We start from the raw sequence: 18,586 nt of genomic DNA on the forward strand, positions 1-18,586 counted from the left end.
ATTCAGGGTCTCTGTTCTCCCTCTTAGTCTGTAAACATTATTCTTTTCCCTTCTTATGAGTCCTGGGATCCTAATTCCAGAGAAGTATGACTCAGAGATGAAGAAGTTATGGTAATACTAAAAGGGCTTTACATTCACATCTGAGGGTTGATGGATAGAACTGGACAGAACTGTCAGAAAAGTTAACCAGAATTTGAAAACATAATGTTCTTATACTGAATGTATCCTCTTATGTACAAACACATGTGTACAAAGATGTTCATTATACTATGGTTTAAAACAGCCAAAAACTGCAAATATTCTATAGGCGTGGTTAAATAAATTACGTTTATCTGTATTATTGAATACTTTGTTACTGTTAAAAGAATGTGATGGAACTGTATGTGCCAAAAAAGAACTCTCTTAAAGTACTACTGAGAATAAAATGGAGATGCAGAACAAGATCTATATATGCCTAGATATCAGTATGATGTAGATTAGATCTAGATAAATTTACAGACACAAACATATATACTTTTTTAAGGTTTTTGAAAAAGACCAAGAAAAAATTTAAGTACCTATAGACACTTGCATGCAAATATAAAATTTCTGGAAGGTGACTTTAAATAGTGGTTACATCTAAAAGAATGAGGCAAGGGGTTGGCTGGGGAGTGGCCAGAGACTTTATTGGGTAGCCTTTTGTCCAGATGATATGCTTGCTGTAGACAAAGCCATTCCTGATCATTATACATCATCAGTGCCTCTTACTCCAGGTACTCTCCTGGCACTTAGAAATAAAGGAATCTTGATTGTTGTGATAAAATCTGATTATCAGATTGCTGAAATTTTACATGTAACCAGAATATTAGAGGTGGTTCAAAGAACCTATCATTGAAAATGCTGTCGAGTATGTCAGCTTTATCTTGACTTTCCAGGAAAGATATACAGTGTCCAGATAGGCTTGGTCATGATGCCACAGAAGATGCTAGAACCACCCTTGAATTGGCTCGGTATTTCCTTAAGTATGGCCCAAGGAAGGTTAGTATCTTTGACCTATCTGTTTGCATTTCTTAAAATTATGAGACTAGAACAGGTAGTCACAGACCATTTCCTGTTGTTACCTTTCTGTACAAAAGTAGGAGTGTAATTCAAGCTGAGCATTTGGAATTAAGACCTGTATGACTAGCATAATGTAGTAGTTAAGTATGTAGCCTCTGAAGTTGGGCTTATCTGTTTTTAAATAAAGATGGTACAGGGGCACGTGGCTTAGTCAGTGGAGCTTGTGACTTGATCTCGGGGTTGTGAGTTTGAGCCGCATGTTGGGTGTAGAGATTACTTTAAAATCTTAAAGGAAAAAAAGTACTATGTTTAGCTACATAATCTGGGTCAGTTTCTCTAAAGAACTTCAGTTTTACATCTGTAAAATGGAAACACATTTCTCTGGGATATTGGTGAGGGTAAATGAGATATTTTATATAAAGCTGTTAGTACAGTGCCTTGAATATATTAAGCACTATAATGTGTGGCTCATTGTATACTGATAATTGTAATAATTATGAAAAATCTACATAGAATTTTGCTCTTTTGGGGTGAGGGGAGCATGCCATTGTTTCAGCAGCAGTTCGGTGGGTATAGATTAGAATAGCACATAAGGGAGACATTGATGGAGACTGTTTCTTACAGACCTTGTTACAATGCATTCTAACTTATTAGATGTCCCATTGCATGATATGTTCTATCATGACTCCACTATGAAATAAATTGTAGTCTATGTAGAATCATAAGCATCCAGAATAGTGTTTTGTGTCACAGTGGTAGAAAGACATTCTAAAATGTCTTATGGGATATATAAATAACGATAATAGTTTGGATCTCACTCTCTACATTGCAACTCCCAAGTCGTCTCCCACTTTATGGAAGAAGAATAAACTGATTTTGTATTAAACCAATAAAAGATCTTTTTTTGATGTTGCTATAAAAGCCATTTTTTTATAATTTCCAAAAGTTGTATGTTCACAAAGAAGTAAATTTTAAGTGAGTATGGGATCAGTGATGAGCCCAAGTTGCCATCCCTTTATACTTAGCTTCACTTGGCCTTTTCCCATATTCATGTAACAACATCAGCAGCTGGTAACAGATTGCCATTCTTGGCTAAGCGGTCAGAAACCATCTGGTAGCTATTGAAGCCAACCTGGGACTATGGCAATGGCAAAGCCACTGTCTACAGAAGTAGAGAACACTACTTGAGTGGGCTTTTCTTGGATTTTTTTTGCTTTTTGGTGTTTTATTTTACTTTAAAACTCAAATGCTTTGCAGGGAATTAGATGATTTTTACCATTTTATTTTCTTCAAGATTGCAGAACTAAATCTGGAGGCACTAGCTAGTCGCCAAGAATTGTTAGCAGCAGGCCAAGAGCTGAGAAATACAGCAGAAATAGTTTATCAGCCAAACACAAGGTAATATTTTTCAGTTCTAAACAAGAACAAAAACAAATAGAGTGTCTGGTTTCTTATTTACACAACCTGTGAATTTTTTTTTTCCTTTTTGGAGTCTATTGACAAATGTTTACCAATAGTATGAGTAACATTCTACCATCACAAAAACCAGGGAGGGAAAAATACCCTTACCTTCCACCCTAAATAGTACCTGTTTGTTTTTCTTATCTTCTAAATGTAGTGACTAGTCTTAACTCTTTTACCAAAAAGGAAGACATTGAAATATAGTGAACTAAGCAGCATTAGGGGAGATGATAGACTAGTGAGTATTTTGATTAGAAGAGTCACCTATAGCCTTGATGTATTGCCCAGATTAGGGAAGAAAAAAAACAGGCCTGGAAGGAGTACATCAGCACACCATAATAAATGTGTCAGATCCTTAGAATATAAACTTGTTAGAGAGCTTTGAGTATTTTTCATGCTTATCCTTTCTTTTAAATATAGAGCAATACTGTCCATTTTGACTTTTGCAGTGATGGAATTGTTTTAGATCTGTGCTTTCCAGTAAGGTCCACACAGTACAGTATGTGTGACTAATACGTATTGAGGAACTGAACTGTAATTTTATTTGATATTAATTTTAATTTAAATAGCCACATGTGCTAGTGGCTACCTTATTTAGACAATGCAAGTACAGAGAAGTAAGTCTTAGGTTAGGGAAAACTGTTGTTCTTCCTTTGATCTCTTCTACTTCTTTACAGTGTTTTAGAATGCTTGGATTTAATGGGTCAGAAGCTCCTTTTCTTGACGCAGGAAGCAGAAACTAGTGAACTTTGTTCTGCCAGAAACTGTCAAACTATTAAGTGCCTTTCAAATAAAGAGGTGAGTGACCTGCTATCTCTTTGAAGGTTGTGCTCAAAGCAGACAGGAATGTAGCCCTTTGCAATTCATGCTAAGCGTCAAGCTTTTTTTCATCAACAACCTTGGCTGTCATTATCAAGTCTGGTTTTTGTCTCACATCTTATATGGAGCACTTTTAGTCCCAGTTACCCCACAGGAGCAGAACTGTCAGCTGCCAGGGTCTGCTTGCAGACCCTACCTTTGGTATTTCACACAACTTTGAACTTCTGTGCTTTTTCTGGCTTACAGAGATGTTTATCTTAGTTTTTAGACTGACTTTATTTTTTTGGTTTTCTCTTCTTAAATTTTATCTATTGCTGTATGTGTAAAGTTGAAGGGATGTATTGCAGCATGAACTTAGGTCATCTTATTCAGAAGATCTCTTTATATATTTTAATTTTATCTGGAAAGAATTTCAAACTTACAGAAAACTTGCATGAATGGTGGTATATACCTTCTATCTATATTCATCTTCTGTTAATGTTCTGCCCTATTTGCTTTATTTGTGTGTGTGCTGGCATGCTTATGCTCCCTTGCTATTTCTTTCTATCTTCCTCTTTCTATATGACATTTTATTTTTGAAACCATTTGGTTGCTTCATAGATCATGGTCCTTTTCCTCTAGATACTTCAGTGTATATTTCCTGAGAATAGAAATATTCTCTTACATAACCGTAATAAATATCAGTAAAGTTAATATTGATTCAGTAGCTTTCTCTGATTTCATCTGTATTCCAGTTTTCTTAGTTGACCCAGTAATGTCTGTTAGCATTTCTTTTTGCTTCAGAACAGTATCTATACTAGGGTCATATACTGCATTTAGTTGTCCTATCTTTTTAGTTTCCTTTAATCTGGATACATCCCTCGACCTTTCTTTCTTTGTCTTTCATGGTAATTTTTAAGTAATACATGTCGCATGTCACCCCACCCAGAATGTTCCTCCTTATGGGTTTGTTTCCCCATGATTAGACACAGGTTATGCATTCTTTACCAAAATACTGGTAAATCATGTTTCCTTTTCAGTGTATCACATTCAGAGGCACATGTGTCCATCTGTCCTTTATTTTGTGTTTATTTTGATGACCTTAAGAAGATATTGTCTGCTTTCTCCACTGTAGATTTACTACTTTTGTCCCTTCTAATAAGTAATATGAGGAGATAATTTAAGAAAAGCACAGACCCTGCTTTTCATCAAAACTTCCCCTCTTATATTTAGCAAAAACTGTTGATTCCTACCTGATGGTTGCACAGTGATGATTTCCAACTCTAGCACTTCCTTCCTATTTACTAGTTGTTATTTCAGCAGTCTATAAGCAAGAGTCCTGATTTTTTGTGAGGCGAGAGATCTGTCAACATGGAATACCTCGTCTGAGGATGCATCCGAGTATGGAGATTCTTCTTAAGGGATGGAGCTGAGGGGACCGCATTCAACGGAATATGTCAGCGACTTCTATTTTTTTTTTTTTTTTTTTTTTTTTTTTTACTATTTTCATTTTCTTGAAGAAGGCGCTAGAAGCCGCTGGGGAAAGAGCCGGGAGAAAGGGAGAGTTAAAGATACAGAATAGAGTGTAAATAAATAGTAAAGAATTCCTAAGAAGGCAGAAGAAGTGACATCCTCTGGATTACTGTTTCTTGAACAGGAGAAAGGATACCTCTTCCACTAACCAGAGCTATGTGAACACAGGTTCAGGAGGCCCAGTGAATTACAAGCAGTATAAATATAACAAGAAATCACATTTAAAAAAATTAATAAATTGCATTTAGACACGTTGCAGGGAAATTGTATTTATTACCTCCCAAACAAATAGATATATTGGTAGCAAGCCAGAGAAAAGAAAATCACCTTCAAAAAGCAACAAATAGATTAACGTCCAATTTCTCAACAGCAGCAATAGGAATCAGAAGACAGTGAAAGCATTCTTCCAAGTCCCAACGAAGATGACTTTCAACTTATAAAAGTCTACCCAGCAAAACTGTTTCAAAATGAAAGTGGAATAAGTATGTTCTCAGATGAAGAACATTTTATGACCAAAAAACCCTATTAGAAAGTTTTAAAAGGATGCATTTCAGGAAGAAGGAAAGTCTGAGATGCAAGCAGGAAAAATTTCTATAGAGAAATTGGTGTGCATGTGCACAAATTTAAATATTGAATGTAAAAATAGCAAAATGAATCAGCTAAAAATAAGGGCCACAAATTGCCGTTTCCTTCTCTAAGTTTTTTAATTCTGACTATAAAAGTTCTATGGATAAAATATACAAAAAAAATAAAAACAGGTATGCTGCTAAAATATATTTTTATACAAATATATATAAATATGTATTTTTATATAAATAAATATGTAGTTACATAAAAATAAAGGACAGATACACAAGAGTCCTTCCTTCATTCATTCATTACGTGTGGACTCATAGATTCCTGTTTATTTCACTGGCTTACAATTTATGATTGTATTAAATTGTTTTGGTTTTCAAACTTCACAGATTTGGCTAGTGGTAGCCCCTTCAAGTTGGCTCCTTTGTCCTTGTGACATGGACCCATAATTTTTTTGAGCATTTTCTTTTCTAACACAAGATACTCAGTTTTATCTTGATATTAGAAACCAAGATCTGGGCACTGGGTATGCATATTTGTATCGGGGTGTCTTTGCTTCTAGACCCTTAAAGGAGACAGAGTTAGGAAATATATGCATGTCAGTACACACATGTACACATATATAAATATATGTGTACACACATACACATTTTAGAAATCATGTGTCTATACAAATACCTCTGATTTCAGCCTTTTCATATAGGATTCTTCCTTTCTTTTCCTCATTCTCTTTTTGTAACTTCCTTTTCCAGTGTGGGAACATTGGCTCCCAACAACATCAACAATTACTCATTTCCTCAAACCTAAACTATATCCAAAATGGTTTTAGAATTGATGCATCCAAATCATTGTAGAATGAGTTAAGAATTTGGTTTTTGCAATTCACTCTCCTCTCTATCCCCCACACCATCTGTAACTGAATATTGGGTATATGAACATTTCATTTATAACTTTGATTATTTTTTTTCTCCCCTTCAGATTAGCTGTGTTTTGTATGGAAAAATATGGTCGGGTTCATTTGTTTCATTTTGCTTTCAGTTTTAGATTTTTTTGCCCTCTTCCATCTTTGTTGATTTATTTTTGGGATCTGTAGAACAAAAACATACTTCCAAAGGCAAAACTACCAAAACTCTGTAAACTCTCTGTACTCAGAGAAATGCAGTTCCCTTGTACATCTCTCTTACCCAATCCTTCCCACTACCTGATTTATCCTTTGTTCTTTTTGGTAAAGAAAAGCATATATATATGCTTTCTTATTTCTCTTTCTTTATTACACAGAAGTTAACATACTATATAAGCTCTTTTGTGATGGCTCTTTTTCCCTTAACAATATATCTTGGAAATAATTATCAAACCAGTTTATTAAAGATTTTCTTTATTCTTTATTATAGCTGCATGGTACTGCAGTGTGCTTATGTACCATAGTTGTATTCCTCCTTTTCCAGTTCTCATGTCCCTAATTATTTTCTTTTTTCTAAATGCTTTGGCTAACGCATCTAGAATAGTTAGCTGAAGTCATTCTTTTTTACTACAGATATTCTAGAGCTATAAATTTCCCTCTAAGTTCTACTTTAGCTGCATCTTAGAAATACTGATAAGTTCCAATAAATATTGAAAAGTGTTTTCATATTCATTCAGTTCAGAATTCTTCTTAATTTTCCTTTTGATTTCTTCTTTAGCTCATGGTTTTTTAGAAGTGTGCTATTTATTTTCCAAATAGGGATTTTCCTGAGCTCTATTCCTGATTTCCTAAATTCTCTATCGTCCAAGAATGTACTTATGTCTGGGCGCCTGGGTGGCTCAGTCGTTAAGCATCTGCCTTTGGCTCAGGTCGTGATCCCAGGGGCCTAGGATCAAGCCCCGCATTGGGCTCCCTGCTCCGCGGGAAGCCCGCTTCTCCTTCTCCCACTCTCCCTGCTTGTGTTCGCTCTCTTGCTGTGTCTCTGTCAAATACATAAATGAAATCTTTGAAAATAAAAAAAAAAAAGAATGTACTTATGTCCTTTGAATTACTTGAATACTTTTAAATTTATTGAGAGATGGAATCTCCAACTATAATTGTGGATTTGTTCTTGGAGTTTTCATTAATTTTTGCTTTATGTATAATGAAGCTTTCCTATTAGATATATAAACATTATGCATTATGTTTTCCTGATGAACTGGCCCCTTTATCATTACAAATAGGCCTTTTTTATCCCTGGGAACATTTTCTATTCTGACTTTTTTTTTTTTAAAGACTTTATTTATTTGAGAGAATGAGAGCAGAAGAGAGAGAAGCAGCCAGGGGGAGAGGCAGAGGGAGAGTGAGAAGCAGACTACCCACTGAGCAGGGAGCCCAATGCGGGGCTTGATCGCAGGACCCCAGGGTCATGACCCGAGTTGAAGGCAGATGCTTAACCGACTGAGCCACCCAGGCTCCCCTCTATTCTGATTTCTACTTTGGTGTTAATATAGCCCCTCCTGCTTCCTTTTGTTTATTGTTGACCTGGTATATATTTTTTTTATTTTACATTTAGTCTATTTGTATCTTTAAAGTGGGTTTCTTGAATAAATTAATAAAAATAAAGTGGGTTTCTTGTAGTAACCAGTTAGGCTTTGCTTTTTCAATCCAACAATCATTACCTTTTAAGTGGAGTAGTTAGGCTATTTGCATTTAATAGGATTATTTGATGTTGTTAGGTTTAAGTCTCTTCTTATCTTGCTATGATTTCTATTTGTCCCATCTCTTTTTTTTGCCTACTTTTTTTTTCTTTTGAGTTAATGATCTTATTTTATCTCCTTTGGCAGTGTATTAACTGTGATTCCTTGTGTTATTTTAGTGGGTGCGTTAGGATTTATAGTATATCTTTAACTTATCATAGTTTACCTTAATTACCATACTTATCTTAATACTTTAATAATGATATACCACTTCACATATAAGAACCTTACAACTGTATATTTGCGTTTTCCCCTCCTAGCTTTGGTACCGTTGTTGCCATCATTCATTTTACTTCTACATGTTATTTTGCTTTAGTTTTTTTTTTTTAAAGATTTATTTAGTTAAAGAGGGGAGGGGGAGGGGCAGAGGAAGAGGGAGAGAGTCTTAAGCAGGCTCCACACTGAGTGCAGAGCCTGATGTAGGGTTCCATTTCAAGACCCTGAGATCATGACCTGAGCCGAAACTAAGAGACACTCAGCCAACTGCACCACCCAGGTGCAACTAAATAGTTATTTTTTTAAAGATATTTTAATTTTTTGAGAAACTACTATAGTGTTCACCATGGTAGTTGCAGCATTTTTTATACTCCTACAAAAAGTGCGTAAGAATTCCAGCTTTTCCAAATCTCTGCCAACACTTTTACTTTTCTCTCTCTCTTTTTTTTTTTTTTGATAGTAGCCATCCTAATGGGTGTGAGGTGATATCTCAATGGTCATCTGGTAATTAGTGATGTTGAATCTCCTTTTTTTTTCTTGTGTTTGCTAGCCATTTGTATATAATCTTCTAAGAAATGTTTATTCAAGTCTCATTTTCAAACTGGGTTTTTTGTTAAAGTTTTAGGAGTTCTTTATATATTTATATTCTGTATATTCTGGATTTTAATTTCCTGTCAGATATATGATTTGCAGACATTTTCTCATTCCATAGGTTGCCTTTTCACTGCGGATTGTGTATTTTGATGAACTGAAAACTTGTCTGTTTTGCTTTTGTTCTCCATGCTTTTGATGTCATACCTAAGAAATCATTGCCAGATCCAATATTATGAAGCTTTTCAAAACTCTGTTTTCTTCTAGGAGTTTTCTAGTTCTGGATCTTACTTTTAGGTGTTTAATCTATTTTGGGTTAATTTTTATATATATGTAAGGTAAGTTTCTAACTTCCCTCTTTTCCATGTGGATATCCAGTTTTTCCAGTACCATTTTGTTGAAGAAACTATGCTTTTTCATTGAATGGTCTTGATACTTTTGTCAAAAATCATTTGACCATATACACAAGGATTTATTTCTGAAATCTGTTCTGTTCCATGGTCTGTATGTCTGTCTTTATGCCACTCCCATACTGTTTTGATTAGTGTAACTTTTTAATATGTTTTGAAATCAGGAAACTTGTGTCTTGCAACTCTGTTCTTCTTTTCAAAATTATTTGAGATTCTATAAGAATTTTAGGATGATTTTTTTCTATTTCTGAAAAAACTGACAGAAAAAAAAGACATTAGAATTTTAAAAGGGATTACGTAGAATCTGTAGGTTGCTTTGGGTACTATTGACATCTTAATGGTATTGTGTTCCTATCTGTAAACATGGGAATGTTTCTATTTATTATCTCTGATTTTTCAGCGGTGTTTTGTAGTTTTTAGCATTATGAGTGTTTCATCTCCTTGGTTAGGTTTATGTCTAAGAATTTTATTCTTTTGTGATGCTTTTGTAAATGAGATTTTTTCCCCCCTTACTTTCCTGTTCTGATTGTTCATTTTGGTATATAGAAACAATTGATTTTTGTGTCTTGACTTTATATCCTTCAACTTTGAAGAAGTCATGTATTCTAATGGTGTTTCTGTGCAATCTTTAGGGTTTTCTACATCTCATAGGTGAACAAAGATAATTTTACTTCTTTCCAGTTTGGATGCTTTTTATTTCTTTTTCTTGCCTAGTTGCTCCGGCTAGGACTCCCAATACTGTGTTGAATAGAGGTGGCAAGAGCAGGCATCATTGTTTCTTGTCTTAGAGAAAAGCCTTTCAGCTCTTCACCTTTGAATATATTAGCTGTGGGCTTTTCATATATGGCCTTTATTCTGTTAGGTAGCTTCCTTCTGTTATTAGTTTGTTGAGTGTTTTTATCATGAAAGAGTGCTGAATCATGTCAAATATTTTTTCTGCATCAATTGAGATGCTCTTGTGGTTTTTGTCCTTCTTTCCATTAAGGTGGGATGATTTTCATATGTTGGACCATTCTTGCATTCCAGGGATAATCCCATTGGTCATGATGTATAATCCTTTTAATGTGCTTTTGAATTCAGTTTGCTGATACTTTTTTAAAGTGATTACTAAATTGGAAGGGCTTACTGTTTCTGTTTGTTTTCTGTATATCTTGTAGCTTTTGTCCCTCTTTTCCTCTCTACTATCCTCCTTAGTGTTTCATTGATTTTTTTTGTAGTGACATAATTTTCTATTTCTTACTTCCTTTTGTGTATTATATTCTATAAATATTTTCCTTTTAGTTATTGCAATTACATAAAACATCTTAACATCTATACATTCTGTTTTAAGCTGATAACAATTTAATTTCAACTGCATACAGAAACTGAACTTTTGTAAGCTCCACCCCCCCCACTTCGTTACCGATGTCATAAATTGCACCTTTATATAAAGGTGCAGCATAGGAAATATAGCCAATGATACTGTAGTAGCACTGTATGGTGACATATGGGAGCTACACTTGTGGTGAGCACAGCACGACATATAGAGATGCTGAATCACTGTTGTTCACCTGAAACTAATGTAACAGTGTGTGTCCACTATACTCAAAAAATAAAAAAATAAGAGAAAAAAGGTTACCAGTAAATTAGATTTTGAAAGTAAGTAGATATTCATTGAATAATTAATCACACCTATATAGATTGTATATTCATTAACATAGGAATATAGTTATTCATGTTTTTGTCATTTAAGTTTTGAATAAGAATTAAAAATAAACTTATACACCAAAATTACCTTCATAGAGGTTACTGTATTGGTTCCCATGTTCACCTTTCCTGGAAACTGTTTTAATGTGGCTTCATGTTGCTGTCTAATGTTCTTTCATCTTGAAGGACTCCCTTTAGCATTTCTTGCAGATCAGGTCTAGTTGTAATGAATTTTGTCAGCTTTTTTTTTTTTTTTTTAATATGGGACAATCTTTATTTCTCCTTCATTTTTGAAGCAGAGTTCTGCTGGTTCCAGTATTCTTGATTTTTTTTTTTTACCCTTTTAACACTTTGACTCTATCATGCCACTCATATGGTCTGCAGGTTTCTGCTGAGAAATTCACTGATAATTTTAAGGACGTTCCCTTGTATGTAATGAGTTACTTTTCTCTTGATATTCTCAAGATTCTCTCCTTGATTTTGACTTTTGACAGTTTGATTGTAATGTGTCTTTGTGTGGGCTTCCTTAGATTTATTGGATTTTCCTGGTTGGAGTTCTTTGAGCTTCTTGAATTTCCATGTTCATTTCTTTGCTCAGATTTGGGAAGTTTTTAGCCATTATTACTTCAGATAAGCTCTGTGTCCCTTTCTCTCTTCTTCCAGGATCCCATTATATGTGTATTGGTCTTGACGTCCCATCTTAGGATCTATTTATGTTTCCTCATTCTTTTTTCTTTTTACTCTGATTGATGATTTCAAGTGATCTGTTTTTATGTTTGCTAATTCTTTCTTCTGCCTGATCAAATCTGATGTTGAACCCCTTTGGTGAATTTTTCAATTCACTTGTGTTTTCCAGCTCCAGAATTTGTTTGGTTCATTTCTTATAGTTGCTTTTTGTTGATATTCTCATTTTGTTCATGCATCATTTTCCTGAGCCCATTAATTGTCTTTGTTCTCTTTTAGTTCATTCTGTGTTTCTTTAGGTTTGATTTCTGGAATGTTATTTTGTTCCTTTGGGCCATTTTTCCCTATTTCTTTGCATGCCTTGTGATCTTTTTTATTGAGACCTAATCATTTGAAAAAAACAACTACCTGTCCCATCGTTATAACCTGGCATCACAGAAGACTTTCACTGATTAGCCCAGCTAGAGGTTCCAGGACCTCCCCAACCAGTTTGAGGATGTATGTTCTCTGAGCCTGTGTGTGTACTTTTAGATTCCCTAAGGAGCTTGTCTGTTTCTTCTCAGTGCTCATAATCTCTTGCTCCCTTTGACATCTGCCTGTGGAACTGCAGCTCTAATGTGCTATGTTGATGGCATTTGTTTTCAGTGGCTTCCAAACAAGGCTGCCTATCCCATTAGTGCTCTAGTCAAGTGAGACAGAAACTAGTCTCTCAGGCAACCCCAGACTAGCCATACTATTGGATGCAGAGTCCCCTCTTTTGTTTCCATCCAGAGGGAGGATCTCAAGTGTAGGAAGGTTGTGGGGAGGAACATAGGTGGGCACACAAAACTCTGCATATTTTCCTTTCCCTTTTGCTGGAATTCCTTGGGTTTTTTTGTTGGTCTTGGTGCTGTTGCTTCTCATTTGGTCTTTAGAGTTCTTGCAAACTGGTATTCTGGTCTCTTTGTTGTTAACTTGGTGTCTGTGGAAGAATGAGGGCCTGAAGCTTCCTAGTCTGTGACCTTGTTGACATCACTCCTTTTCAGGAGTTTCCAAACGATGCTGCCAGTGCCATCAAGTGCTTTGAGTCAAGTTTGAGACAGAAACTAGTCCCTGAGGCAGCTTCAAGACAAGCCAAACTGTTAAATACAAGGTCCACTCATGTTTCTGTCCAAGGGACAATCCCCAGTGTGGGAGGTTTCTTCTGGGTTGCATTGTGTGAGGTTGGATTGGTGGGGGGTGTTACTTCCTTCTTTCCCTTCCCCTCAGTATCTCCTCTATATACCTTATTCTTTTCCAGAGCATTTCTCTGAGGCTGCCAACCCTCTTCCCTGTAATCAAGTGCTGTGAAATATTAAAGTTGTGACCTGTGTTTGTTATTTTGGCATTTGGTTGTACTTTTTCTTTCTGGGGGTAATTTTATTTGTACTTCATCTAAGTCTTCCATGCATCTTGATTTCTTTCCAGAGTCTTTTAAGCCTCCTCTTCCTGCTGTCTTTAGTAACACACTTTAACAGTACAAGATGGTGGGAGTTCTGTTAGAATCTAACTTACTTCTTAGAGGTAATTTGAAGGTTCTAGTAGTCTCTTTTTCTTAGTAATGCTAAAGGCATGGGTCCTGCGTGATTTTACCAGCTTTTTACTGTATTCTAGGATCACCATTTTCTTTCAGACCTTAAAGTCAGTCCGATATTGCTTTTTAATATGGGTAAAAAGGCAGCTTTGTTTATATTATTATGGCTCACCTCCAGGAGCCACTAGGTTCCTGCCTCATTCAGGCTTTGCTGTTCTCTGCAGGTTCTTGAGCAGGCCAGAGTAGAAATCCCCCTGTTTCCCTTCAGCATCGTCCAGTTCTCTTTTGAACCCTTTTCACCCAGCCTCACCGAGGAGATGAACAAGAGGGTAAGTAAATGAGTTGTGCTAGAGGATTTATTTAATGAGTTATAATCTCCCTGTATTAAGGAAAGTAATGTATACTTTAATAAGTTTGTTCTATATTTTTTCAGATTTTTTCTATGTGCTTATTAATATTTTAGAAAATTCATTTTTATAAAAATGGGAATCAAACTAGGTATACTATTTGGCAACTTTTTCATTTAGCAATGTATTGTGTACGTCTTTTCATGTCAGTCATGATCTTATTTCCCTTACTTTTAATGGCTGTATAGTATTCCCCTGTATTCTATACCTACTATTTTCATCATTGGTGCTTTATAAATTTTTGCTATTCCAAATAATGCAGTTGTCAAATCCCTGTATACAAATTTTTGTACATTCAGCAAGTGTTTGTGTTGAGAAATTTCTTAAACCAGAATTATCCCATGTTTTGACTCATGTTTTCTTTAGATTTGACTTCTCTTACCACATTCACTTCCTCACTGTATTCTATTTTTCTTGTAGATGAGAATCAAGTGGACAGAGATGTCGACTATTTATGCTGGGCCATTTAGCAAAACTTGCAACCTCAGGGCTCTGAAAAGGCTGTTTAAGAGCTTTGGCTCAATCCGGTCAATGACTCTTGTTCTTGAAACCCATCAGGTAATGAGATGATAGAACTTGGATTTTCACCTCTAGATTAGTGTTGGAAATTCAGATGCCTCCTGGGGCCATTCATGTAACAAATATTAGTGATGTGAGCTTGATTGTCACCAACTAGAGTATGAGTCATGCTGTGTGATGAAACAGTTCTTTACTCACAAGGATGTGTACCCAGTATTGCCAGATTCTCTGTTTTGAGAATCAGATCTGCTATCTTTAAAAGTGATCTAAGTACAGAATCCTGAATGTTTAAAATGTGCTTTCTCTGAATCTTTTATTAATGTCTTTCTTACACCTAAAAATAGAAATAGATTCCCCGGGAAGATGGACCTAAGGGATGGGAAGTATATGTCCGGGGACTATAACCTCTTGCTATAAGTCTTGGGGTTTTTTTCCTCTTTTTTTGGTAAAATATATATAAAATTTGCTTTTTTAACTTTTTAAATATACAGTTCTGTGTTACTAAGTATAGTAGTACCCCCTTAGGCATGGTTTCAGTTACTCATAGTCCAGAAGCAGCTGATATTCTTTCTGACGTATCATCCGAAAGTCATCAGTAGCCTAACCCTACCTCACAATGCCTGTGTATGTCACTCACCTTACAGCATCTTATTAAATAGGCATTTTATCGTCTCACATCATCACAAGAAGGGTAAGTACAGTGGAATATTTTGAGATAGAGGCCACATTCACATAACTTTATTACAGTATATTATTTTATTATTTGTTATTGTTTTAATCTCTTACTGTGCCTAATTTATAAATTAAACCTTATCAAGTACAAAAATCTATAGGAAAAGACATAGTATTTATAGGGTTCAGTACTCTCCTTGGTTTCAGGCATCTGCTGGGGGTCTTGGAATGTATCCAGAAATTTTTCATCATCCCAAACTGAAACTCTGTACCCCTTAAACAATAACTCTTCAGTCCCTGTCCCCTAGGTGTGGTAAGCACTATTGTGCTTTCTGTTTTTATGAATTTGCCTACTCTGTTATACATCCTGTAAGTGAAATCATGTAGTACTTGTCCTTTTGTGTCTGGCTTATTTCACTTAGTGGAATGTCTTCAAGGTTCATCCATGCTGTGGCATGTGTCAGAATCTCATTCCTTTTCAAGGACAGATACAATAGCCCATTGTGTGGGGATGTACTACATTTTGTTTATCCATTCATCTGTTGATGAACATTTGGATTGTTTCCACTTTTTGGCTATTCTGAATAATACTGCTGTGAATATAGGTGTACAAATATCCATTGGAGTCTCTGTTTTTAAGTCTTGCGGGTGTATACCCAAAGTGCAATTGCTGGGTTAAATGATAATTCTGTGTATAATTTCAGGAACTGCCATACTGTTTTCCACAGTGGCTATACCATTTTACACTCCTGTTTCTCTATATTCCAGCTGACACTTGTTTTTTTTCCTCTCATTCTTCCTCTTCCTTTCTTTCTTTGTCTTTCTTTCTTAAAGTACTAGCCATCCTAATGGATGTGAAGTAGTAGCTCATGGTTTTGATTTGCATCTCCGTAATGATTAGTGATATTGAGTATCTTTTCATATGCTTATTGGTCACTTTGGCCACTTCTTTGGAGAAATACCTATTCAAGTCCTTTGCCTATTTTTAATTGGATTATTTGATTTTTTTGTTGAGTTTTAGGAGTTTATATATTTTAAAGATACGAAATCTTCGTTAAGATATATGATTTGCAAATACCTTCTCCCATTCATAGGATTGCTTTTTTGATATGTTGATAGTGTCCTTTGATGCACTTTTTAATTCTGATAAAGTCCAATTTGTCTTTTCTTTTGTTACCTCTGCTTTTGGTGTCACATGCAGGAAATCGTTGCCAAATCCAGTATCATGAAGCTTTTCTCTCGGAGCACTTTTGTCTCCATGATGATGCTGTATGTCACATCATCAAGCAGAAAAGCAGTCAGTTTGAAGATGCAGCCTATCCAATAGAAGCACTTAACCTCCCCAAGCTTATAGGAAAGCTGCCTGTGGGAAATTAAGCTCTCAAGACAAATGAGAATCTAAATGACTTGCAGGGATGACTTCAGTGGTTCATAATAAATAATATTGAAAAGCAAGTTGGTTAGTAAACATTTATTAGTGCTTTGCCCATACCCCCCAGGGCGAGAAGACTTCAGTTTTAATTGACAAATAAAGGTTATTTATTGGCTGAGAAATCAGTTCTTGAACCTTGGTGATTCTACTTAAAGTTGATCTGCAATTGCTGTCTAGCCCAGCACAGCAAAGAGAACATTCATTTTGCTGGCTTTGGCCACTAGTTTAGGGCCCTTTCCCAGTCCCTCCTCTAGCAGTTTGAGCCTAGAAAGCAGAGATAAGAAAATCTTTTTTTTTTTTTTCTGCAGCCACATCTCTGTATACAGTATGAAGTCCTGGAAGCTGCCCAGCTGGCCATAGAATCCTTGGATGGCATTCTGGTAGAAGGTGCCTGCATTAAGGTACAGTGGCCAGAGAAAGCAAAAAGGAGCACCCTTCATTCAGCCCTGACCTAGCACAGCCTGTATTTATAGTGCTCTAGTATATAAAAGCTTAGAGAAAAGCCTCAAGAGGCCCGAGCACAAGACTTTGTGTCATGGAAAGTCTTCAGCCAAGCCCAGCATTCTTTTAGCAGTGACCTAAAACATGAACACTTTTTTTGTCAGAATCAGCCTGGGCTACATTGAGGTCTTCCTTGTATTCTTCATTACCACTTAGACCCTAGATGGTTTATTCTGGGTGTTTTTCTGTAGCTGCCCTTTCCTTTAGCTTTCAGGGGGATCAAATAGTGTTTTGAAGTTTCTTATGCAGATAATCAGTTTCATTGGCATAGAAGTCAGGGAACTCATTTCCATTGCAGGGTGTTTGGGCAGGGAGGAAAGGGAGGAGAGAGTATGTTTGCACAAAAACATTTGTATTTATGTATTTATTAAGTCTCTAGTCCTCTGAGGCATTTATCACTAGCCTCCTTACACAGATAAGGAAACTACAGAATTAAGTTACTTGCTAGTATAGATAGGCCTAAAGGTTGAAGTAGAGGCCTTTTTTTTTTTTTTTAAGATTTATTATTTTGAAAGAGAGAGAACAGGGAGGAGGGGCAGAGGGAGAGGGAGAGGGAAAGAGTCCCAGGTAGACTCTGCGTTGAGCGTGGAGGAGCCCAGTGCAAGGCTTTGATCTCACAACCCTGAAATCATGACCTGAGCCAAAACCAAGAGTTGGAGGCTTAACCAGCTGCGCCACTAAGGCACCCCTAAGTGGTGACTTCTACCACTAATGCCATCTTCCTTGGTTAGGTGCAGAGGCCTGTGACGGAGCTCACCCTTGATTGTAACACTCTTGTGAATGAGCTAGAACAAGATTCTGAGAACCGAGGTACTATATACCTGTCTGGAGTGAGCGAAACCTTTAAGGAACACCTACTGCAGCAGTCCAACCTCTTCCTTGGCCTGGAAGCTGTCATCTTGCCTAAAGATCTTAAAAGTGGGAAGCAAAAAAGATACTGTTTCCTGAGTAAGTCTGCTGTATGGAATGTAACCTTGGGTAAGGAGATTAGGAATGGTGATTAACATGAGGTCAGAGAAGGGAAATGTTCACCAGATAAGCCCACCTGGGATGCTGGACCACGTTACCAGCTGATTCTGTTCTCTCTTGGCCCTGGCTGGCCTCCAGCCTGGACAGTGACCAGGTTTTGTGGCCCTTAATAACAGGAGGAGCTATTCTTGCTTTCAGAATTCAGAACTTTTGGCAGTGCCCAAAGGGCCCTCAACATTCTCAAAGGCAAGGACTGGAAGCTGAAAGGCCGGCATGCCCTAACCCCCAGGCATCTCCATGCTTGGCTCAGGGGCTTACCTCCTGAATCAAGAAGGCCCCCAGGGGTTCGTGTCATACCTCCCCCCCTCCGAGCAGCAGGCCTTACAGGTGAGTGAGTGAGTGAGTGAGTGAGTGTATCCTAGTGTCAGAGATAGCTGCCTTGGTTTGCTAGCTCGAAGCATTGATTTGCCTTCTGGTGTTTATGGAAGTTAGGAGAGTCCAGCTCAAGTGACACTTAAGCCTTTGAATCTTTTTTTTTTTTTTATAAATTTTTTTTTTTTTAAGATTTTATTTATTTATTTGACAGAGAGACACAGCAAGAGAGCACAAGCAGGGGGAGTGGGAGGGAGAAGCAGGCTTCCCGCTGGGCAGGGAGCCTGATGCGGGGCTTGATCCCAGGACCCTGGGATCATGACCTGAGCTGAAGGCAGACGCTTAACGACTGAGCCACTCAGGCGCCCTTTTTTTTCCCCCCTGCCCTGGCACTAGTTTTGTTTCGCTCTCCAGCTTCTTCCAGCCCTGGACACATTTTTCTTTCTCCAAGATCTCATACTTTTGCCTG

At 36.7% G+C, this 18,586-nt stretch overlaps 2 protein-coding genes across 2 annotated transcripts in view; one reads left to right on the forward strand and one right to left on the reverse strand.

Annotated features, from left to right (window-relative positions):
* Window positions 1-4,560, reverse strand: part of ERI2 (ERI1 exoribonuclease family member 2) — a 30,359-nt gene extending 25,799 nt beyond the window's left edge. The window contains exon 1 of the mRNA XM_025855418.2: window positions 4,551-4,560. The gene's annotated coding sequence lies outside the window, so the exon portion shown is untranslated. The remainder of the gene's footprint in view (window positions 1-4,550) is intronic.
* The window catches only part of REXO5 (RNA exonuclease 5), a 39,040-nt gene that overhangs the window by 16,505 nt on the left and 3,949 nt on the right, over window positions 1-18,586 (forward strand). Inside the window, 9 exon segments of the mRNA XM_025855415.2 lie at window positions 915-1,017; window positions 2,333-2,436; window positions 3,177-3,297; window positions 13,470-13,574; window positions 14,073-14,210; window positions 16,584-16,676; window positions 17,508-17,724; window positions 17,944-18,113; window positions 18,115-18,132. Of these exon segments, the coding sequence (XP_025711200.1) occupies window positions 915-1,017; window positions 2,333-2,436; window positions 3,177-3,297; window positions 13,470-13,574; window positions 14,073-14,210; window positions 16,584-16,676; window positions 17,508-17,724; window positions 17,944-18,113; window positions 18,115-18,132 (1,069 nt within the window).

Source organism: Callorhinus ursinus, unplaced genomic scaffold (genome assembly GCF_003265705.2).
Source record: "Callorhinus ursinus isolate GAN/ISIS: 27379988/994484 unplaced genomic scaffold, GSC_fseal_2.0 scaffold85, whole genome shotgun sequence".
Classification (NCBI taxonomy): domain Eukaryota; kingdom Metazoa; phylum Chordata; class Mammalia; order Carnivora; family Otariidae; genus Callorhinus; species Callorhinus ursinus.